The sequence below is a fragment of the Elephas maximus genome, chromosome 27 (genome assembly GCF_024166365.1).
Source record: "Elephas maximus indicus isolate mEleMax1 chromosome 27, mEleMax1 primary haplotype, whole genome shotgun sequence".
NCBI lineage: Eukaryota > Metazoa > Chordata > Mammalia > Proboscidea > Elephantidae > Elephas > Elephas maximus.
Window position 1 is genome coordinate 1,842,774 of NC_064845.1, and position 24,069 is coordinate 1,866,842.

General features: G+C 52.9%; 1 protein-coding gene across 4 annotated transcripts in view; it reads right to left on the reverse strand.

Moving 5' to 3' along the window:
- XYLB (xylulokinase) overlaps positions 1-24,069 on the reverse strand; it is a 69,284-nt gene that overhangs the window by 39,743 nt on the left and 5,472 nt on the right. For 3 of the 4 annotated variants that reach the window (XM_049870883.1, XM_049870881.1, XM_049870884.1), the window contains exons 3-12: positions 22,934-23,003; positions 21,193-21,273; positions 19,139-19,225; positions 18,431-18,559; positions 17,220-17,285; positions 13,621-13,693; positions 9,174-9,292; positions 5,558-5,639; positions 1,448-1,488; positions 752-867 (exon numbers count right to left, since the gene is read on the reverse strand). In XM_049870883.1, coding sequence (XP_049726840.1) covers positions 752-867; positions 1,448-1,488; positions 5,558-5,639; positions 9,174-9,292; positions 13,621-13,693; positions 17,220-17,285; positions 18,431-18,559; positions 19,139-19,225; positions 21,193-21,273; positions 22,934-23,003 — 864 coding nt within the window. The remainder of the gene's footprint in view (positions 1-751; positions 868-1,447; positions 1,489-5,557; positions 5,640-9,173; positions 9,293-13,620; positions 13,694-17,219; positions 17,286-18,430; positions 18,560-19,138; positions 19,226-21,192; positions 21,274-22,933; positions 23,004-24,069) is intronic. The other variant, XM_049870882.1, reaches the window with a different exon arrangement.

Consider the following 24,069-nt stretch of genomic DNA (forward strand, 5'->3'; position numbering starts at 1 on the left):
CCGCATGTTGTATCACTTGTACAACACACAGGGCTGATTAGATTTACAAGTGCCCGGGTGGTGCAAACAGTTAAAGTGCTAGGCTGCTAACTGGAAGGCTGGAGGTTCCAGTCCACCCAGAGGTGCCTCAGAAGAAAGGCCTGGCAACTGACGTCTGAAAAATCAGCCACTGAAAACCGTACGGAGCACAGCTCTTCTCTGACACACGTTGGGTCACCACGAGTCAGAGTTGACTCAAGGATGACTTTTGGTAGCAGGTGCTGTGGACATACTCTCCCGTGGTTTTGGGGGGCTCAGAAGGCTGAGAAACCTTCTCCCGTGGTGGCCTCTGACAGGTGTCCAAAGGTCTACAGTCAGACTGCAGAGCAGGCCCTTCTGTGAGCGTGGCCAGGAAGCAGGTGTCTCACTCCACGTAGGACGAGCCTGCCGTTAGACACTTGTGAGGCGTCAGGGGTTACAACACGTGAAGTAAACACTCTGGCTCTCTCCACTTTAAGAGAGGGAAGTGGGGCTCGGATATGTCAAGGGGTTTGCTGAAGGCCACACAGGACATGGGTGGTGGGTCAGGATTTGAGTTCAGGACTGGGGACTCCCCACCCAGCTCTGTGGTCAGCAGGAACCCATGGGTGCTGGGGTCTGAGCTCCCACACGAGCCTGCTTCATGGAAAGACTAGGGGTGCTCAAGATGGCTTGGTCTGCCGCGTCTCCTTCCTCCCCACCCCGGGAGTGGGGCACCAATGCCCGAGCCTACCACAGGAGGGCCATGTAGTGCTGGGGGTCAACCGGGTTGCAGAAGATGTGGCCTTCCAGGGAGGGCGTGGGCTCCCGGAGCCAGAGAAACAGGGTGTCGCTGGTGCCCAGGCTGACCTGGGGCAAGATGGGTAGAGGGGAGGGGCGTCAGGCTGCTCCTGGCCTCTGTGTGCACACAGATGGCCCTCTGTAGAGAGCCCTCTATGCTCAGCACCCTGACCCCAGCACTACACGCCTTACACTGCAGCCCTTCAGTTCAATTCCCCTTCCTCCAGAAACCTGTTCTGACCCTCCCATACCAGACAAGTTCATGGTCAGCACTCATTGAGCCTGTGTGCTGGCCTTCCAGAATCTCTACCTAAACTATGCTTTGAGTAATGACTGGTTCCCCAAACTTTCCCACCAGGCCCTGGAGGGACCAAGTCACTTCTCCCTCATTCATCCGGGGAGCTCATAGCCTCTGCCCAACACATGACCCTTCTACCACTGTGCCCCCAAGCCTGGCCACTTAGCAAAGGGCAATAACTTTCTCAGAAAGGAGATGTGGGCAGGGCAAGTCCTGGGCCTCCCCACTGCCTCCCTCAGCTGCCTTCTGGGGTTGGCAGACCCTCTGCTAAGTGAAAAAGATGCTGCTAAAACCCAGCCCCTTCTCCCCCAGGGCAGAAGGAGCTGTGGGTGTGAGGAGAAGTCACCTTACCGCAATGTCCCCTTCCTCAAGCCGCATGCCTGCCAGAGACGCTGAGAAAGGGAGCGGAGCCTCTGGTTAGCTGGAGGCCACACAGGAGTCACAAGGCAACCACAGCCTCCCTTCAGATGCAGGCTCAACCCACTCTCACCCAACCCACCCCCCAGGGAGGAGGGTGAGCAGAGGCCTCAGGGGGCCCTGAGAGGAGATGGGCTCAGGGGCCGGGAGGTGGGGCCTGTGTGCCAGGGCCTCTTATTTGGGTGGGGAAGCATCTTCCCTAAAGGGGTCCAAACCCTCCACACCTGGCAGGTGTTCCCAGAAACCAAGGGGCTTTGACAGACACACAAAGCAAAGGCAGGAGTGAGAGGGGCCTCACCCCATCTCAGCAGTGTGGGAAATAAGGGGCTGAGGTCATGTTTACCATGTGTGTCCCCCACTTAGACACGAGGCCCCAAACAGAGGTGCCTTGGAAGAAAGTCCTGGCCATCTACTTCTGAAAAACCAGCCCCTGAAAACGTATGGAGCACAGTTCTAGCACGACACACGCGGGGTCTCCATGAGAAACTACCATGGCACACACGGGGTCTCCATGAGGAACTACCATGGCACACACGGGGTCTCCAGGAGGAACTACCATGACACACACGGGGTCTCCAGGAGGAACTACCATGACACACACGGGGTCTCCATGAGGAACTACCATGGCACACACGGGGTCTCCATGAGGAACTACCATGGCACACACGGGGTCTCCAGGAGGAACTACCATGACACACACGGGGTCTCCATGAGGAACTACCATGGCACACACGGGGTCTCCATGAGGCACAGCTCTACCACGGCACACACGGGGTCTCCATGAGGCACAGCTCTACCACGACACACACGGGGTCTCCATGAGGAACTACCATGGCACACACGGGGTCTCCATGAGGCACAGTTCTACCACGACACACACGGGGTCTCCATGAGGAACTACCATGGCACACACGGGGTCTCCATGAGGCACAGTTCTACCACGACACACACGGGGTCTCCATGAGGAACTACCATGGTACACACGGGGTCTCAATGAGGCACAGCTCTACCACGACACACACGGGGTCTCCATGAGGAACTACCACGACACACACGGGGTCTCCATGAGGAACTACCATGGCACACACGGGGTCTCCAGGAGGAACTACCATGACACACACGGGGTCTCCATGAGGAACTACCATGGCACACACGGGGTCTCCATGAGGCACAGCTCTACCACGGCACACACGGGGTCTCCATGAGGCACAGCTCTACCACGACACACACGGGGTCTCCATGAGGAACTACCATGGCACACACGGGGTCTCCATGAGGCACAGTTCTACCACGACACACACGGGGTCTCCATGAGGAACTACCATGGCACACACGGGGTCTCCATGAGGCACAGTTCTACCACGACACACACGGGGTCTCCATGAGGAACTACCATGGCACACACGGGGTCTCAATGAGGCACAGCTCTACCACGACACACACGGGGTCTCCATGAGGAACTACCACGACACACACGGGGTCTCCATGAGGAACTACCATGGCACACACGGAGTCTCCATGAGGTACAGCTCTACCACGACACACACGGGGTCTCCATGAGGAACTACCATGGTACACACGGGGTCTCCATGAGGTACAGCTCTACCACGACACACACGGGGTCTCCATGAGGAACTACCACGGCACACACAGGGTCTCCATGAGGCACAGTTCTACCACGACACACACGGGGTCTCCATGAGGAACTACCACGGCACACACAGGGTCTCCACGAGGCACAGTTCTACCACGGCACACACGGGGTCTCCGTGAGGCATAGCTCTACCACGGCACACACGGGGTCTCCATGAGGAACTACCACGGCACACACGGGGTCTCCATGAGGAACTACCACAGCACACACGGGGTCTCCATGAGGAACTACCACGGCACACACGGGGTCTCCATGAGGCACAGCTCTACCACGGCACACACGGGGTCTCCATGAGGCATAGCTCTACCACGGCACACACGGGGTCTCCGTGAGCCTCTGTTCTACCACGGCACACACGGGGTCTCCATGAGGCACAGCTCTACCACGGCACACACGGGGTCTCCATGAGCTGAAACTTACTCGACAGCAACCGTTTTTTAATTATTATTATTATACATGAATTTTAACAAAGCCCTTCAGCTCTATTTCTAGGCATACGACCCACTTCCAGACGTATGTGTCTCTCTCTTTACATTTTTCTTTTTTTTGTCCATTTCCTTCTCATCTGTACAACTACTAAGAGGTAAGTGCAAGGAAGCTAATAAATGGGTATGGAAACCCCCAAGACTATGGTCCCTGGACACCCTGCTAACTCAGAACCGAAGCCACTCCCGAAGTCCACCTCTCCACCAAAGAGCAGACAGGCCTATAAAACAAACAATAACACATGCGAGGAACGTGCTCCTCGGTTCAGTCAAGTGTATGAGACCGAATGGCAACACCTGCCCAAAAGCAAAGACAAGAAGGCAGGAAAGGATAGGAAAACTGGACGAATGGACACGGGGAACCTGGGGTGGAAAGGGAAAGGGGGAGAGTGCTGACACGTTGTTGGGGTTAAGCCAACATCGCAAAACAATTTGCGTACACATTTTTTTGAATGAAAAACTACTCCGATCTGTAAACTTTCACCTAAAGCACAATAAAATAAAAAAATGGGTATGAAGACCAGGAGGACATCAGAAAATAACTGAAAAGAGAATTTTTGAAGAGGAGGAGACAAAAGAAGAGTGAGCCACACGCCCTGACCCCAAGAGAGGCAGCAGTGGTTCTAAGGGGACGTCAGGCTCCCTCGCCATGCAGCCCCCAGGGACCCCCCCCCACGTGGCTGTGCTGCATCCTGTGATCCTGTCACCTCCCCCTACCACACACAAACACCTGGACCAGGAGCGGCTACTCAGGAAGGCGGCGGGGCAGAGTTACCAGAGAAAATACAGGACACACAGTTAAGTTCGCGTTTCAGATAAACAGTATTTGGAACATAGCAAAAGAAAAAAACAAAAACAAACCCACTGCCATCAAGTCGATTCCAAGTCACAGTGACCCTATAGGACAGAGTAGAACTGGCCCATAGGGTTTCCAAGGAGCAGGTGGTGCATTCGAATTGCCGAACTTTTGGTTAGCAGTCAAGCTCTTAACCACTGCCCACCAGGGCTCCACCTGAGAAATACTTACACTAAAAAAATGATTTGTCATTTACCTGAAACTTAAAATTTAGCTTGGTGACCCATGTTTTTATTTACTAAACCTAGCCACCCTGATGTGGTGGCTTATTAAGTATAGTGTTGTTGGTCAGTGTGGCCCACCCTGGTCTTTGTTCAGCTGGTCCCTCGAGGAGGAGTGGGTCTCAGGACCCCGTGGAAAAAAGGAGAAGAGGACGAGAGGCTGGAGGAGACAAAGGATGCAGATTACAAGGACGTGAGGACAACAAGCCGCCATACCTACAGCATACCTACAGCACGCCTACAGCATGCCTACAGCGTGCCTACAGCATACCTACAGCGCGCCTACAGCATACCTACAGCACGCCTACAGCATACCTACAGCACGCCTATAGCGTGCCTACAGCATACCTACAGCACGCCTACAGCATGCCTACAGCGTGCCTACAGCATACCTACAGCGCGCCTACAGCGCGCCTACAGCATGCCTACAGCGCGCCTACAGCGCGCCTACAGCATACCTACAGCGCAATGACAGGGCGGAGATGCAAAGCCACTCCACAGAGGAAAGGCTGGAGGAACTGGAATGCTCGGCTTGGAACAGAATAGGCAGAGTGGTGGAAGAGTGAGCATGCTGCCTAATTTAATGTCCTGATCAGTTTTTACCTGGAGGGGGCAGACGGCTGTGCCTGAGTGGCTCCAGAGGGCAGAGTTAGGGCCCAGGTGGGGGCAGGTACAAGAAGTCACCTTTCAGGCCAGGAGCAGACTGCCAGGGAGGGAGGGAGGGAGGCCCACAAGAGAAGGCTTCACCAAGATGCCCGACTTGAATTCTCAAATGTCCAGCCTGGACCCGGTCAGGCTACCTGGAGAGTGAAGTACCCCGGTACTCACCTGGGTTGTCCCCAGTGAAGGCCACCACTTGGCATCCTGGGTGGAATCCATAGCGCTGGACGTAGTAGGAAGAAATGGTGCCCTGTGGAGAAGGAGCACACTCTGTGAGGTAAAGCCCACCTCCCCAGTCAGCGGTGGTCACACCCCACGGACGTTCTCACCCCAGGCCACAGTTACCTCAGGCTCCAGGTCACTGGAGCTGAAGGAATTGTTTGTGGTGCCTCCTGTCACTTCACTCTGTCACAGACCAGGGATGTCCCTCCTGTCCACAAACACCAGAGGAGCCCGGTGGGGATTCGGGACCACAAACACGAGGACAGCTCTCTCGGGCTCCAGGCATCTCACTGCCTTGAAGACCACTTGATTTTGAGATTCAAGTAGCTAGAACAAGCCAGTCCCCAACTTGTATCTGTTTTGTGAGCCCCAAATAAATAAGCCCTTGTGGCACAGTGGTTAAGAGCTTGGTTCCTAACAACCAAAATGTCGGCAGTTCGAGTCCACCAGCCGGTCCTGGGAAATCCTCGGGGCAGCTCTACTCTCGTATAGAGCCACTATGAGTTGGAACTGACTTGAGGGCACCTAACAACAAATAAATTAACAACAGAACACCAGTAAGCAAACTCACGGGAGTAGATACAGCCTCACCCCACCCCTCATCAGTGGATAACGGGACAAGCGAGTGCAGAGGCCAAAGCTGTAAAGCAAACAAACCAAAAGAGGCAGGCCCTGGGGAGGGGGTTCAACCAGGAACCACAGCCCTCAGGGCTCCTCCACAAGAGCCTGTGAAGTCAGAGGACAGAGACACCCTCTGGGTGGATCTCTAGTCTTTAGAAAGCACAATTATAAATAAAAAAAAAAATTTTTTTTTTAATTTCCCTGACTTTATCTTAGTTGCAAATATTTAGAATAAACGAGGGGATTTTTGGGTGTCTGAGAAAGAAATTTTGCTCCAAAATTTCAGATTTACGCCAGAATAGCCATCTCTCAGGAAAATAAATGTTTTGGCCTCAGCTGCTGCAGAAAACAGAGCAGGAGACAAGGCGTGGTGTGCAGGGGGTTTGTTTGTGGGCGTGATCTCAAGAAACAGGAGCGGGAACCAGGAAGAAGGAACCAGGAGGAGGAAAAGCCAGCCCAGGGTGTCTTGTAAGCTTGTCACCACACGGAAAACTGCAGCTCAATCCACTGGAAATCTCTGAGAGCTGTGTGAAATGCACCACAGGACTGTCCACCCGGGGTCGGGAGGGGCAGGGCCGTCCACCTCCTATGGGTGAAGGATGCCCCAGGGGTGGGATGAACCCTGTGCACCCCCAGGTTTGTAGAGCAGATGTGGAGGCAGAGAAGGCCATGGTGGAAGGTGAGAGAAATGTGCAGCAAATAAGGCAGGGTGCTGCCAGGTGACACCTGGGTAAAGCCACACAGGTGGGGTAAACGGTAGGCTGACAGAGCATGTCTCCAGGTATCTTCCTATAGAAAACTCACTCTCACATTAACTAAAAGCCATGCATGGAGAACTTCAAATGACATCTGGGGGCCCTTCCTTTGTCTTTCTGATCGACATCAGAGTGTCTGGGCCCCAGCTTCGGGGGGGCAGCACACGCTTCCCTAAGCTCCGTAGGTAATCACACCTGGCGTACGTAACCACAAACGACACATGGCCTCATGCGTGCTCTGGATGATGTGGGCTGGCTTTCAGATCTGCCTCACAGTGCTGAAGGCTGTTTCCAGAATGTCAGCCTTAATCTGAGAACAGGGGCATTTCTGTGGGTGAAATCCAGCTTCAGCTTTGACAGGGAGTCCCAATGTGGAGTGCTTTCAATGGCCATTGCTCCTTGGGGCCCATCCTCCCAGCTCCACCTCTCCCCAGGCCTCCGGGTCCTCCTTCTCCTTCCCGCACACACAACACTCCGTCTCACCTGGGTGTTCTGGTTGTCCTGGCTGCGTGCCTGTGCTACCCACCAGGGATCCACTAAAACCAAACCCACTGCAGTCAACTCAACTCAAAGCAACCCCGTGGGGTTTCCAAGGCTGTATCTGTCTACAGGAAACCCTGGTGGCATAGTGGCTAAGTGCTGCAGCTGCTAACCAAAGGGTCGGCAGTTTGAGTCTGCCAGGCGCTCCCTGGAAACTCTATGGGGCAGTTCTACTCCGTCCTATAGGGTCGCTATGAGTCACAATCAACTCGACGGCACTGGGTTTGGTTTTGGTTTGGTTATACATCTACAAAGCACACTGCCACATCTTTCTCCCATGTAGCTGCTGCGGGGTTCCAACGGCCCACCTTTTGGTTAGAAGTCGATCACTTTACCCACTGTGCTACCAGGGCTCCTAAAAGACTCTCCAGCCAGGACCCAGGCCTCTCTACTTCATTCACCTAACAGGACAGACAAGAACAGGGCTGGCCAACTCAGGCACCCACGGGCGTTCACAGCCAGCATCTATTCTGAATGGATGGTGTCACATTGACGGTGTGTATTTTTAATATTAACGTTACCTCTGGGACCAAGCACTCTCCTAAGCACTTTAAATGCATTAAGTCATTTAACCCACAGAACAGCCCCAGGAGGTAGACAGTCTTATTCCCCTTGTTCTAGATAAGAAACTAAGGCACAGGTTAGAGTCACAAGCTGGCTAGTGGTACAGCCGGGATTCAGCCCCAGGCAGCAGGGCATCAGGGTCTGTGCTCCTAAAATTACACTCCATCAAGCTCAGTGTCTTTTCTGTTTCTTTCCCCCGAGACTGCCTACTTCAAGCTTCAGTGGTGGTCCCTAGAATTTCAGGATTCTGTGCATGTTTTTCCTCAGGTGTGCAATCACCCAGAAATTATGCCTTCAGTTTTTTCCCCTATACTAATAAATTTCTAGTGGAACTTTCCAAAGTTTCCCTCGCCTTCAGTCACAAAAAAAAAAAAAAAAATCCGTTGCCCTCAAGTTGATTCGGACAGAGGAGAACTGCCCCATAGGGTTTCCAAGGAGCAGCTGGTGGATTCGAACCACGGACCTTTTGGTTAGCAGTTACGATCTTAACCACTACACCACCAGGGCTCTACCCCTGCCCCCACCCCCAACCTTGGCTGCAGGCCATAAGGTCGGCAGTTTGAATCCACCAGCTGCTCCCTGAAAACCTTATGGTGGGTTCCAACCGCCTCCTCCAAATAGCTCTCCCAGACTCAAACACCACAGGTAGCCCGAGAGCTGCTGCTCCAAGTCCTGGTCAGAGGTGGGGGCCTATCCGCAAAATGTCTCTGTGGTTCAAAGTATCTACTCAGAGACGGCCCTGGTGCTGAATGTGGGTCAGCCCCCAGGGATTTCCCCATCACACCTAACTTTTCCAGGGATGCTCAGACTCCTCTCCTCAGACAGCTCTACTCTGTCCTACAGGGTCACTACAAACTGGAATTGACTAGGCAGCCATGGGCCCCCCGCCAGGAGGCGGTACTTTATGTATGCAGTTAAGTGCCTATCATGGGCAAGGCACTGACACCGACACTTGTCTCACAGCAGACTGAAAATCCCGTCTGCGCGCCTGTGTGTAAACTAAAGACGTGTACGTGTATTGTACGTATTGCCCAGTAGCTGCTAGCTCTTAAATGAGCCATCTCCCTGGCAAAGGCACCTACCACAACTGAAGACGAAGGCACAGGCCGTCCGAGCTTCTCCTCTAAATCAGGGGCACAGGCACTAAGACAGGCCTGGGACCAGACTTTGTCACAAATCTGCAACAGGTTCATCCCAGAACCTAAGGAAGGGAGGAAATGAAAAACAAAAGGACACAAACCAGGCTCATTCGTTCACAGCAAACCTGCCCCTGGAGCTCTTCCCTAATGGAATGCCTGAGTCCTTCTGGAACCAGAGAACCAGAACACCAGCAGGCAGGGCCCTTGGAAATGCCTGGCACCTCCACCTCCTCCAAATTCCCTCACAGACTCAAACACCATAGTTAGCCCAGAGAGCTGCTGCTCCGTGTCCTGGCCAGGGGAGAGGGCCTATCGGCAGGCAATGTGTCCCTGCGGTCCAAAGCGTCTACCCAGAGGCAGCCCTGGTCCGAATGTGGGTCAGCCCCTGGGGATTTCCCAATCACACCTAACTTTCCAGGGATGCTCAGACTCCTCCATGCACCTGATGCTGGTCACTGAGATCAGCTCTCTAAACCCTCCCTAAAACAATCTACTCCCTCGAGGCTTCCCTGAGGGTGGGAGCAGGGAGTGAACCCACAGCCCAGGTGGAGAGACCTCTTCCTCCACTGGGCAAAGCCAAGGGAGACTGGGATGCTGACAATGCCACCTGTCTAGGTAAATCAGGTGATTTCTTAGGTGAGTGATGGGATCAGTGTGGAGGCTCCAGCTGAGGTTGGAGAATGTGAACCTTGGAAAGCCTACTGGGGAGGTGGTGTGGCTTTCTCCAGCGGTGCTCAACCACCTCAGGAGAACTGTGTTGAGAACATGGGTGGACGCTCAGGCTGTTCCAAGCTGAGGGCTCTGCCAGTCTGAGTTCAGTGGCTATGGCCTTAAGGAACCTTGTCTTCCCGTCTAGACTGTGAGCGAAGCTTGGGGACTACGCCTTAATCACCTGCTTTTCCTCCCTGAAAGCCAGAATAATGTCTGGTACACATCAGCATTCAAAATCCTTCAGACGGATTCCCACAAGGCTCGAGCATTCAGGGTTCCTTTCTACAGCCTCTTTCATAGGTCTGGGTTCTTGCTTTGCGTTCTCCTTCCATCTTCTGTCCACATTCCTCTTGGTCTAGCCTCATCGTGAGTCCCTGCAGCAACCTCCTCCCAGCTTCCTGGAACTCCTCACTGGCATCGTCTGCATTTATTTTTGTCAGAGTTTTGATTCCGGAAGCTCACAGCTCTCATGAGTTCCCCCAAAATGAATGAAAACTCTAATAAATAACCCCTTATCGTTTTATCGTAGCCAACCTCCCAGATGGTGACCATTGATCCACTTCCTGGTATTCACACTCTTGTGTAGTCTCTCCCTATGCTGGGTTGATCTGTGTGACCGATAACAGAGAAGGGACAGTAGGTCACATCCAAGACTAGGTTATAAAAAGACTCTGCAGCTTCTGTTGGGCCATTCTCTCTCTCGCCACATGCTTGGGGGGAATCCAGCTGCAATGCCATTCAAAGCCTTAAGGGGCAGCCTCCACGAAGAGGAACTGAGGCCTCCTGCCCATGGTCGTGTGAATGACCTAGAAGTGGATCCCCCAGTCCTGGTCAAGCCTTTATACGCATGCAGCTGTGACCAACAGCTTGACTACAACCTCATGAGAGATTCTGAGCCAGAATCACCCAGCTAAGTCACTCTGAGATGCCTGACCCTCAGAATTATGTGAGACTGAGAATAAATGTTTGTGGTCTTCAGCTGCTAAGTGCTGGGGTCATTTTTTAGGCAGCAAAAGGTAACAAATGCCCTTCTTGGTTGGCAACAGATGACAGGGGTAAAGGTTGGCACCTGCCCAGGCTGCATGAGGCTCACACTGCCTGCCCACATGCTGCCTGCCACCGTGCTGCCTGCCTCTGTGCTGCCCGCCCACATGCTGCCTGCCCACGTTACCTGCCCCCGTGCTGCCTGCCACATGCTACCTGCCCCCGTGCTGCCTGCCACATGCTGCCTGCCCACGTTACCTGCCCCCATGCTTCCTGCCCACATGCTGCCTGCCCCCATGCTGCCTGCCTCCGTGCTGCCTGCCCCCATGCTGCCTGCCCACGTTACCTGCCTCCGTGCTGCCTGCCACATGCTACCTGCCCACGTTACCTGCCCCCGTGCTGCCTGCCACATGCTACCTGCCCCCGTGCTGCCTGCCACATGCTGCCTGCCCACGTTACCTGCCCCCATGCTTCCTGCCCACATGCTGCCTGCCCCCATGCTGCCTGCCTCCGTGCTGCCTGCCCCCATGCTGCCTGCCCACGTTACCTGCCTCCGTGCTGCCTGCCCCCGTGCTGCCTGCCCACGTTACCTGCCCCCGTGCTGCCTGCCACATGCTACCTGCCCTGGTGCTGCCTGCCACATGCTTCCTGCCCACATGCTGCCTGCCACAGTGCTGCCTGCACACATGTTACCTGCCCCGTACTGCCTGCCACATGCTTCCTGCCCACATGCTGCCTCCCACGTGCTGCCTGCCCACATGCTGCCCGCCCACATGCTGCCCGCCACCGTGCTGCCCGCCCACATGCTGCCCGCCACCGTGCTACCCGCCCACATGCTGCCCGCCGTGCTGCCCGCCCACATGCTGCCTGCCACCGTGCTGCCTGCCCACATGCTGCCTGCCCATATGCTGCCCGCCCACATGCTGCTCGCCATGTGCTGCCTGCCCACATGCTGCCCGCCACTGTGCTGCCCGCCCACATGCTGCCTGCGCACATGCTGCTCGCCATGTGCTGCCTGCCCACATGCTGCCTGTGCTGCCTGCCCACATGCTGCCTGCCACCGTGCTGCCTGCCCACATGCTGCCTGCCCATATGCTGCCCGCCCACATGCTGCCCGCCACTGTGCTGCCCGCCCACATGCTGCCTGCCACTGTGCTGCCCGCCCACATGCTGCCCGCCCACATGCTGCCCGCCACTGTGCTGCCCGCCCACATGCTGCCTGCCCACATGCTGTTCGCCATGTGCTGCCTGCCCACATGCTGCCTGCCCACATGCTGCCTGCCCACATGCAGCCTGCCACCGTGCTGCCTGCCCACATGCTGCCTGCCCATATGCTGCCCGCCCACATGCTGCTCACCATGTGCTGCCTGCCCACATGCTGCCTGCCACTGTGCTGCCCACCCACATGCTGCCTGCCACCGTGCTGCCTGCCCACATGCTGCCTGCCCATATGCTGCCCGCCCACATGCTGCTCGCCATGTGCTGCCTGCCCACATGCTGCCCGCCCACATGCTGCTCACCATGTGCTGCCTGCCCACATGCTGCCTGCCACCGTGCTGCCCGCCCACATGCTGCCTGCCACCGTGCTGCCTGCCCACATGCTGCCTGCCACCGTGCTGCCTCCCACGTGCTGCCTGCCCATATGCTGCCCGCCCACATGCTGCTCGCCATGTGCTGCCTGCCCACATGCTGCCCGCCACTGTGCTGCCCGCCCACATGCTGCCTGCCCACATGCTGCTCGCCACCGTGCTGCCTGCCCACATTCTGCCTGCCACCGTGCTGCCTGCCCACATGCTGCCTGCCACCGTGCTGCCTGCCCACATGCTGCCTGCCCATATGCTGCCCGCCCACATGCTGCTCGCCATGTGCTGCCCGCCCACATGCTGCCCGCCACCGTGCTGCCCGCCCACATGCTGCCTGCCACCGTGCTGCCTGCCCACATGCTGCCTGCCCATATGCTGCCCTCCCACATGCTGCTCGCCATGTGCTGCCCGCCCACATGCTGCCCGCCACTGTGCTGCCCGCCCACATGCTGCTCGCCATGTGTGGCCTGCCCACATGCTGCCTGCCACCGTACTGCCCGCCCACATGCTGCCTGCCACCGTGCTGCCCGCCCACATGCTGCCTGCCACCGTGCTGCCTGCCCACATGCTGCCTGCCACCGTGCTGCCTCCCACGTGCTGCCTGCCCATATGCTGCCCGCCCACATGCTGCTCGCCATGTGCTGCCTGCCCACATGCTGCCTGCCACTGTGCTGCCCGCCCACATGCTGCCTGCCACCGTGCTGCCTGCCCACATGCTGCCTGCCCATATGCTGCCCGCCCACATGCTGCTCGCCATGTGCTGCCTGCCCACATGCTGCCTGCCACTGTGCTGCCCGCCCACATGCTGCCCGCCCACATGCTGCCTGCCCACATGCTGCTCACCATGTGCTGCCTGCCCACATGCTGCCTGCCACCGTACTGCCCGCCCACATGCTGCCTGCCACCGTGCTGCCCGCCCACATGCTGCCTGCCACCGTGCTGCCTGCCCACATGCTGCCTGCCACCGTGCTGCCTCCCACGTGCTGCCTGCCCACATGCTGCCTGCCCACTTGCTGCCTGCCCCCCGCCCCCGCTGCTGCCTGCCCACATGTTATGTGCCCACATGCTGCCTGCACATCAGACAGGCTCACACCAGGTCTTGGAAGGCTTACCATCGCTGTAGTCAATAGAGGAGTAAGACCCAAGGAACAGGGAAGCAGCAAAGCTACTGACCAACGAAATCCTCTGTAAGACAAAGAAGCACGGTGAGACATGACTCATTTCCACGTACTCTAGCACACGCACAAGATGAGAAGGGTTTTAACTTGTGGAAGGAAGTTGAAACTTGGAGTAAGATGCCCAAGTAATGGAGAAGACTAACCATCCCAGCTAAGAGTAGCTGGAATTCCTACAGAACAATCCTGATCCAAAGGGGGAAGCATGTAAAACAGAATTTCAAATTCTCAATGGAATCCAGACTTTATGGAGCCACTGAGGCTGGATGAACCCCTGAAACTACTGTCTTAAAATAATCTTTAAACTTTAAACCAAAACTGTCCCCTGAAGTCTTCTTTGAACCAAAAAAGAGTTTATCTTAATAAGTAAAGTATGTTTGACTGGACCATTGTGGGTTTTATTTTTTGCCAGTTAATTACTACGTTACTACTTAGATCAGTAAATATATTTTGTGTGTTTTTTCTTTTAATGTTTTGTTTAAGGTGAAAGTTTACACAGCAAGTTAGATCCCATTTAACAATTTTTATACAAATTGTTCTGATACTGGTTACAGTTTCCACAATGTGTCAGCATTCTTAATATTTTCAGGCTGTTTGTTCTGTTTCCATTGATCTAGCTTCCCTTCCCCTCCTTGCTGTCTTATCTTTGCTTCTGGGTAAATGTTGACCATTTGTTCTCATACAGTTGATTGTTTAACGGAGACCATTACTCATGGGTGATACTGATTATTTTATAAGCCAATCTGTTATTTGGTTGAAAGGGAACCTCCAGGAGTAGCTTCGCTACCAAGTTCAAAGGGTATCTTAGGGTGACAGTCTCAGGGGTTCCTCTAAATCTCTATTGGTCCAGTGGGTCTGGCAATTTTTAAGAACTTGTGTTTGGTTCTACCTTTTCCTCCCATTCTATCTGGGACCTTCTATTGTGTCCCTGGTTGGAATGGTTGTTAGTGGTAGACGGGCACCATCTAGTTCTTCTGGTCTCAGGCTAGAAGCGGCCATGGTTTGTGTGGGCTATTAGTCCTGTGGACTAGTTTCTTCTTTGAGTCTTTGGTTTCCTTCATTCCCTTTTGCTCCAGATGAGTAGAGACCAATAGTTGTATCTTAGATGGCCTCTCGCAAGCTTTTAAGACTCCAGACACTACTCACCAAACTAGAGTGTAAAATATTATCTTTATGAACTATATTATGCCAATTGACTAAGCTGGATCAATTAGCATAATACAGCTCTCTGATCCTAAGCCTTTTAACCCAGTAAGCCAATCCCATGAGTTGTTTGGATATGTCTGGGAAGTCTCTGTAACTGTGCCCCCATGTGCCTTACTATATTAAAAAATAAATAAATAAATACATGGGTATATATGCAACACACACAAACGTGCATTTACATACACCTACGGATACACCTGGAGCCCTGGTGGGCAGTGGTTAAGAGCTTGGCCACTAACCAAAAGGTCAGCAGTTCAAACCCACCACCTACTCCTTGGAAACCCTATGGCGCAGTTCTACTCTGTCCTACAGGGTCACTACGAGTCAGAATTGACTTGACGGCAACAGGCCTGGTTTTTGTTTTTTGGTACTATCTGGAAAGTGATTCCACCTCCCTCCTCTTCCCATCCCTGGTAACCAATCAAAGAGTTTTGCTTTCTGTGTGTACATCTATCCCTGACTTTTTATAACAGTGGAACCATACGATATTTGTCCCTTTATAATTGACTTATTTCACTCAGCATAATGTCCTCCAGATTCTTCCATGTTTTAAGACGTTCCGTAGACTCCTCATTATTCTTTATAGCACTGTGCTCTCTCAAAGAATCATCTAAGTGAAATCAAATTGACAACAGCAACTCGAAATCTTAGACGAGGAGCTTGTGGGGGGCAGTGAGTTTAAGTCAACCGTGGTGGAACGATCTGGAGAAGGACGGCGAGGATGATGTCTTCAAGAATGTAATCAATGTCACTGAGCTGTAATGTAGAAATTGTTGAAATGGTGTATGACTGTATATTTTCACCAAAAAAAAAAAAAAAAAAAAGGGTAGCTGTAATCCCAAGAACTGACTCCTCAGGACAACACCCCACTCTCTGCAACTTCTTAATCTGCCAAAAACAAAAAGCCCTGTGAAAAAGCCATACTTCAGGAAATAGGGTTTCCACCCGGAGTTCAAAGCCTGGGGAATGTGGTGCCCTGATTTCCTCCCTCTGCTTCTCTGGTCTTTTCATCTGGTCACAGGGAAGTGGGATGTGTGGTCACCAGACTCAGAATAACAGAAACACTTGCAGGGTTCCCACTAAGTGAAAGTTGGCCCCGCAGAAGCCACAGACCCTAAACAACAGCTGGAGAAACTATGTTGATATTGTCGTTAGCTGCTGTCAATTCGTCTCTGACTCGTGGCAACCTTACGTATCACAGAACGAAACGCCCAGCCCTGTGCCATCTTCATGATCACTGGTGTGTTTGAGTCACCGCATCTCAATGAGGGTCCCCTCGTTTACACAGACCCTCCAGGAGGAACTACTATGAATTTTAAATGTCAGCCTGGGGTCTCTGTTTCCACACAGGAATCACAGGCTCTTGGTGTCATTTGCTTCCCCCACCAAGTCCACCCTGTTCCACACACAGAACGTGGGGAGGTTTTTTATCCCCCACCTGCAGTCTACATAAACGGCTAATGCTATAGAGTAATCTGTAACCTAAAAAAAAAAAAAAAAACCTAAAGCCATTAAAAAATAAACTGTATGCTAATCTTACTTTGAGGACTAAGGTGCACCTGGCCCAAACCATGGTATTTTCAATCAGGGACACAAAGGTCCAACTTTACACATTTCCAAAGAAAACACTGAGCCCCCGCCAATCAAGTGAGTGGTGGCCATCCTCATTTATAGTACAGGACACTGAGTGGGCACAGCCTAAAGGGCTCCCAGATCTCCTAATCAGATGGTCACAGGGAGACACCAGTCCCACTGCCCCCACCCTGACACTGGCCTCACCCCATCTCCCGTGAGAGCCCCTGACTCTTCACCCTTCCGTTCTTTTCTTCCTCTTCAGAAAGAGCCCAAGGATGGAAAAAAAAGCAAATTGAATGCGCTCTTAAATGTCTGCTATTCAATGTTTTTAGCCAATGCACACAATGGGTTTATGCTAAAGGTAAAGTACTGTAAAAGAAAATCAGCCGCGACCTTCAATCACATATGAAGGTTTAATTATGCTGAGTGAAATTTAAGTCCGTCGCAAAAGAACAAAAAGGACAAATACTGTATGATCTCCTCCTGTGAAACAGGCAAACATTGTTGTCATTGAAGCCATTGGTGGTCACCGGGGTGGGAGTGAGGGGGAAAGAGGTAGTCGCCGCTTAGAGGGCGCTGAGCTCCGGTTAACGGTGGCGGAATAATTCGGAAAAGAATAGTGGTAATGGCCGCACAACACGAAGGATATAACCCAGGCCACTGAATGACATACACAAAAACTGGTGAAATGTCAAAGGCTTTGTTTTGTCTATTTTTACCACAATACAAAACATATTTATGAATGTTTAACCCACCTCCGTGAGGGAGTAGGCCTCAGGGCTCTCCTGGAATATCTTTGCGATTTGGTTTCCTGTAAAACGCTGGAAAAGGAGTGCAAATCTTAGAAACCCCAATACACACAGGATGCAGGATCAGTTCCCTACAGTGAGTTCACCATGGTACACTCTGGATATTAGTATCACGGGAGCTTTTAAGAGGCCCCAGATCTGAAAAACCCTTGACATCTGTGGGGCACCCAAGGCAACGGGATTTTGGCCTTTGAGTCCTTGCTCTTGGTAATCTAATGCCCGGGCACTTAGCAATTGCTCAGCACACACAGGCGCAGGGATGCTGATGAGTTAACTCCTCAGGCCTTCCCAGGAGGGCTTCTCTCATGGCAGGACCCAACAATTCCTAGTGGATAATCCTTGCTCTGCACCCAGCAGGATAACCGCCCTAACCGAGGGCGCCAGTGCAGAGCACTCATGTATTTTTCCCTGCCCATTTTTTTCTTATTTCACGTGGCCCAAGTAAGGTTGGGAAACCCTGGGTGGTACAAACAGTTAACACCCTAGGCTGCTAACTGAAAGTTTGGAGGTGTAAGTCCACCCAAAGGCACCTCAGGAGAAAGGCCTGGCAATCTACTTCTGAAAAATCAACCAACGAAAATGCCATGGAGCATAGCTCTACCCTGACACATACGGGTCACCCTGAGTCGGAATCAACTCAACAGCAACTGGCTAGGAAGGGCTGGCCCTATCCCAAAACTCTACTCCAGTGGGAGCTGTGTGACCCAGCCAGGCCAGCCATGGCCACCCCGGGACTATTGCTGAGGCCAGCAGTAAAGGCTCTCTTCTTTTTTACTCTTCCAGGCACTGCATAGAGGTCTTACATGTACCAATTCCTTTCAACCTCTACATAACCCCAAAGGAAGTCCTACTTTTATCTCCAGTTTACAAGGCTGACACGATTTCCCATTGTCACCCCCATCCTGTTCACACCTCAGCTCTGACCTGGGAACAACAGAGAGGGGGCCTGCCCTTGCTCCCCAGGTACCACAGGGGGGCAGGGGGGCCCTGGCAGAGCCCAGGCCCAGAGTGCCCAGGCCTGACTCCACAGAGCTGGCACACACACACACACACAGCCTCGTGGGATCCCCACAGAGGCAGGCCACCCAGCTCTGTCCTCCTAGACACCCAGGGGTGGGGTCACAGCCAGCCCCCAGCCCATCCCAGGCACTGCCCACCTCATAGGCGCGGGACCCCGTGAGGCAGCTGAGAGCCTGCGCCCCACCCATGGTGGCCTCCAGCTGGCGGCACTGGGCTGTGGTGCTGGAGTCCATCCACACCGGAGAGTCGCTGATGGAGAAGCAGGCCTGGAAAAGAGAGGTGAACACACAGGCTTCAGCTCTGTCTGCCGGCTCTGGAGCCACACCAGCTCTGGCAATCACACGCCCAGCACTGCAGCTGTGGGCACCTCTTGCCCGATGCGGCCTTAGAAACCCAAGGACAAGCCCTGCCCCAAAGCTCAGCCAGGCCCACGGAGTCCCTCCCCAGAAAGCCTGAGGCAGAAAAGTTCCCCAGTGAGGGCACAGGGGCACTGCAAGCAGCAAGAAACGGGCACAGTGGGGAGCTGCAGCTGCAGTCAAGGGCAGGCTCCAGATCCAGGAGAAAAGGAGGCGCCAAAGCTCCTGACCTCCCAGCAGCATCACCAGGAGGCACCAGGCACCAAGGGGAGATTCTGGGTGGAGAAGCGACCCAGGGCGGTGGTGGGCAGGAGAGGCCCCCATAATGAGGGTTAGCCCAGGCCCTCTGACCAGACTTGGGAGGCAGGGCAGAACAGGCATAAAAGCCCCAGACTTCAGGGCTCACAGGGTGTGGAAGCCTCCTTCTCCTCCCCAGTGAAATGTTTCCTCTGGAACAGGTTCTCAATCTCCTGCCACATGGGCAGTTACCTCCAGCTGCTGGTGTAATGGGAGGTCTGGTGACAGGCTTGTCAGTGCCCGGCTGGCCCCGGCCTTCCAGTATACACTTCCGTGTTGCTGTCAGGAGAAAACCCAGACATGGGCTCACGCAGCTGCACACACCACGCCACAGCTTTCTGGAGGCTCGGAAGAACCCCCAGAGCACACAACAAAGAACTGGGTTCCAAGTCTGCCTGGCCACTTCTTCATCTCATGGCCGGCTGCCCTTAAGAGACTCAGTTTTCATTCCTATAAATGGGAGGAATCCCACCCCGTCCATTTCAAAATTTGTGGGAAACCAAACCCATTGCTGTCGAAGTCGACTCCAACTCACAGTGACCCTATAGGACAGGCAGAACTGCCCCGTAGGGTTTCCGAGGTGCGGCTGGTAGATTCGAACTGCTGACCTTTTGGTTAGCAGCTGAGCTCTGAACCACTGCACCACCAGGGCTCCACATGTGGCCCAGTGTAGACAGGGAGAAATCCCTGAGAAAGAGACCCAAAAAAAGAGGTCTGAGGGAAGATGGAGCACTCAGTTTGGGACACGGTAAGTTTGAGGTGGAGCCCTGGTGGCGCAGTGGTTAAGAGCTCGGTGAGTGGGGAGCCAGGCAGTGCCTAGGAGGCAGATGAGCATCCAGGCCTGAGGTTCTGGTGCAAGACGTGGACAAGACGACCCAGGGAATCTCTTCAGTTTAAGGAGGACCGAACAGCAAACTACTGTTGGGTTTGAGATCAGGCAAGGGCATAAGACTTCAGAAAAACCAGTGAACGCTCTCAACTGAGGATGTGAAAACATGGTCATCTGGTGCGGTGTGACGTGATTCCAGCAAAGCAAAGTGATCCAGGGGACGAGACGGGGCTGGGTGCTGGCTCCCCTTTCCCTCCATGTGACCTTGGGCAAGTGACGTCGCCTCTCTGTGCCTCAGTTTCCCCAGGTAAATGGCAACAATAACAAAAACAGTAGGTAAAACTTAAATAGGGTTCGTTAGGTACCAGGTTCTGCTCTGTGCACTTAACACGGGCAATGGTCCTACAGCATACGGTGTTACCAGAGGCTGGGTAACTTGCCCCAGGTCACTGCTTGTAAACGGCAGAGCCAGGAATCAAACCCAGGCAGTCTTCCCAGAACCCCTGTGCTAACCACTCCACAGTACCACATCATAGAGTCATTATGGAGCAGGTCTACTCTGTCCTGTGGGGTCGCTGTGAGTTGGAATCGACTCGACGGCAATGGCTTAGAAGCAGTATAAGGATTAAGTTAGACAATGTATGTGAAGCAGGGCTCAGTAAATGTTCTCTCTGCTCTGATTATTACTGCTATTCCTACCACTAAAACGACTATCATTATTAGTATAATTTCTTTCATTTTATTTCCGAGAAATATAAAAGCAATTTTAATGCCCTCAACAGCCCCAATAAATTCATATCAACACTTTCTCCATTTCCTTTGCTGCTGTCGTCAGCGGCCGCCAAGCTGGCACCCAACTCACAGTACCCCATACACAATGGGATCAGACTGTTGCGATCCAGCAGGATTTTCACTGGCTGATTTTTTGGAAGTAGATCTCCAGACCTTTCTTCCTAGTCCATTTTAGTCTGGAAGCTCCACTGAAACCCGTTCAGTGTCACAACAACACAGGTGGTGGCCGCGCAGGAGGCACACTGGCTGGGAATTGAACCCGGGTCTCCTGCACAGAAGGTGAGAACTCTAACACAGAACCACCACTGCCCCCATTCTATCCCCTGGGTTGTTGTCAACTGCCATTGAGTCAATTCCGACTCACGGCACCCCATATGTTCCGAGAACCTCTATTTGGTTTTTTTAACCAAGTGTCCTGTTTTATATAACGCTTAATTGTAAGAATTGTCTCAGATCCTTCTGGAAGGAGCTAAGTTACTCGGCCACCAAGGTAAAACAGCTGTAGAGATTTTAACTAACAAAATGTGTGCAGCGGCTATTGGGAACGAGCATCTTCCTTCCTGGGGCGCCATCGCCTCAGCACCCACACTGTTGCCCACAAGCCATAAATGAGCCATAAACGAACCTGGCCTGCCCCCGACAAGGCGAGGATTTGAGAGAAGTCAAAGCCTGAAGCCTTCATCTTCTCCAAGATGATATCCAGAGCCTGAGAAGAAAAACAGAATCCACCGTGACTACAATAAACCAGTGAGTTAGGCAAATACGCAAACCTCCAAAAGGAAACATAAGCGCCTGCCATTATACACAAGAGCTCCAGGACAGAAGATGAAGTAACTGATGACTCGGGATTTTTAGGCACTAGAATAAACTAATTAAACAAGTCGTGTCAACCAAATAAAAAGGTGAACTACGCTAAAAAACGTTTTAAATAAGCAGAAGCATAAACCGCCAATCCTCAACTTATTCTCCAATTTAGGACTTAGGAGCACTCAGAAAAAGCAAAAAACAGGGAGGCACACATTTTGTTTTCTTTTATTTGCATTTCCAACCCACCGTATCAAGATCTATCTTGTAATAGAGACTTTCCTGAAGACCAAGGTGGGGCCCCATCAGAGCAAGGCTCCGGGGCCAACTCCCGTGTCCAGGAGTACAAGGTGGAGTGTCGGGGGGGCAGTGGGTGGAGACGGTGGCCATTTGTCCCAATCCCCCATCCACCCTCCACCATCTGGATGGCATCTTCTTTCTAGAAAGACCCCATGGGTGGGATGGGTGGTGGTGCCCAGCACAGCCCCACATTTTACCTAAGATTTCAGAGGAGGAAGTTAGAGACTCACCTGGGCTTCTGTGTCTCCTAGAGGGTAGAGAAGCCAGTATCCCCTCCAGCTTTTGCTCACCCAGTGCCCCTACCCTATGTTTGCAGGGCTCCTTTCAGTCCTGCCTGTGGCTGGCTGCCAACTCAAGCAGCGGGTGCACACAGCTGGAATAGGGACCGGTCCTGGGGGGCTGTTCAGAATTAGAAATCGCCCTGGTCCTCTAGCCCCCAACTTGCCTCCCTGCGTTAAGGCTTTGGCCTACCAAATGTCCTTGACATCATCACTGGGACCCCCCCAGACACTGACCATCGCCTGTAACCCACTACCACCACTGCCCTGTGATCTGTGTGTCCCCTGAAGTGTATCCCTACCTGCCTGTCTGGCTGAAAACCACCTTTACCCTAACCCTCCAATATCTCAGTCAGGGTCAGGCTGACAAAAAAACAGCCCTTACTAGTTATTTTAACAGAACGAATTTAATACAGGGAATTGGCGAAATGGGTACCGGAGGACTGAAAAAAGCTCTGGCAGATACACTAATGCTGACTTTGGCTGGCATCCAGGTTCAGGGAATCAGGCCCCTTGTTGTATACGAGGCAGCTCCTACCATGCCTGCCTGTGTGGTCCTCACCCCATGGCCCACCCAGATCTCGTTGGTCCTGGACAGGCAGGCCTGGCTTGGGATGGATCTAGCCTGATCTAGCCTGGAAGCTGACAGGCCTGGGGGCTAGGCACTAAGGGCTGTGTTTGGATGTGAGGGTGGAAGGGAGGGCACAGGGCCAGACTGCAGAGTGGTCAGGGAGGATGTGTCCTGTGGTGTTTTGCAGATGGCACTGGAGGACCTGCCAGTAACTGTCCTCTCAGCCAGGGAGTGCTGAGCGCCAGCTGAGCCTAAGCCTACCCCAGAACCATGCAGACTCCACTCTCCCCTGAGGACCTCGTCCCAACAGACACTTTCATGAGCTGCCACCTTTGGGCTTCCCAGCAAATCACCAAGCCTGCCAGGCGAGACAGGCTGGGAGACATAAGAAGGACAGGAATCCCCGTGCTTACCTGGACCCACATCAGGACGGGAGAAGTGACCGTCAGCCCGTCCTTGTGGATATGCACACCACCCTGGGTCCTACAAGGAGAACAAAAAATTGGTGGTTCGAACCCACCGAACGGGAGAAAAGACCTGGCAATCTGCTCCCATAAAGATTACAGCCTACGAAATCCTATGGGACAGTTCTACTCTGTCACATGGGGCCGCTTTGAGTCAAAAAAACAACTCGACAGCACCCAACAACATAGCTCACTCTTGCCTATCTGAAGCTCTAAAATGTCACAGTCAAAAAAAAGTTAAAAAATGTAAAGCAGGCACAGAGCTACCCAGGTCCCCCGAAAGACACCAGACCCAAATACCTTCACAGAAAAATTCTACCAAACACTTAAGAACAAATACTTCCAATACTACTTAAATTGTGACAGAAACAAGGAAAACTTACCACTTATTTTTATGGAATAAACATAAAGTTTATGAAGTAAACCTAAAACCAAGGAAAACCTCCCAATTCTTTTTATGAAGTAATATAAAATTGACACTCAAATCTGACAAGCACTGCACAAAAAGGATAAGCAACAAAAGAACACATAAACTGGATTTTATCAAGATTAAAAACCCTTGTCTTCCAAAAGATGCCATCAGGAAAGGGAAGAGAAAACCCGCAGAATGGGAGGAGAGTTTTGAAACCGTATACCCCCACTTCTCATTATCCCAGTCTATAAAGGAACCGTGGACAACGAGTCAGCGAATACAGAACGTCTACTCACAGGTGAAATACAGGCTCGGGACCCTGTGAGCCTCGGTCACGTTTTCATCGACCTATCAACCCACAACCCTGTTTTACGAGTGTTTCTGTTTAAAGACTCCTTATTTATGTATATTGTCGATTCATCAACGTTGAGCTCCTGGCCAGCAGCTCTGTAACTCACGCCTGAAGGAAGCTGACCTAACACGCGTATTTTCTCCACAAGGCCCATCACAGCCCTCTTGTGCCTAAGAACTCTAGGTAGCACTTCAGCAGTAGGCTTGGGGACCTCTTTAAACTGCAAAATCGTCAACAAAAAGCACAAAAACATGAAAAACATGGCGCCAAACAGACCATGAAAAGGACACTTGTTTACAGTGTGAAAGCCAAGATAAGCAG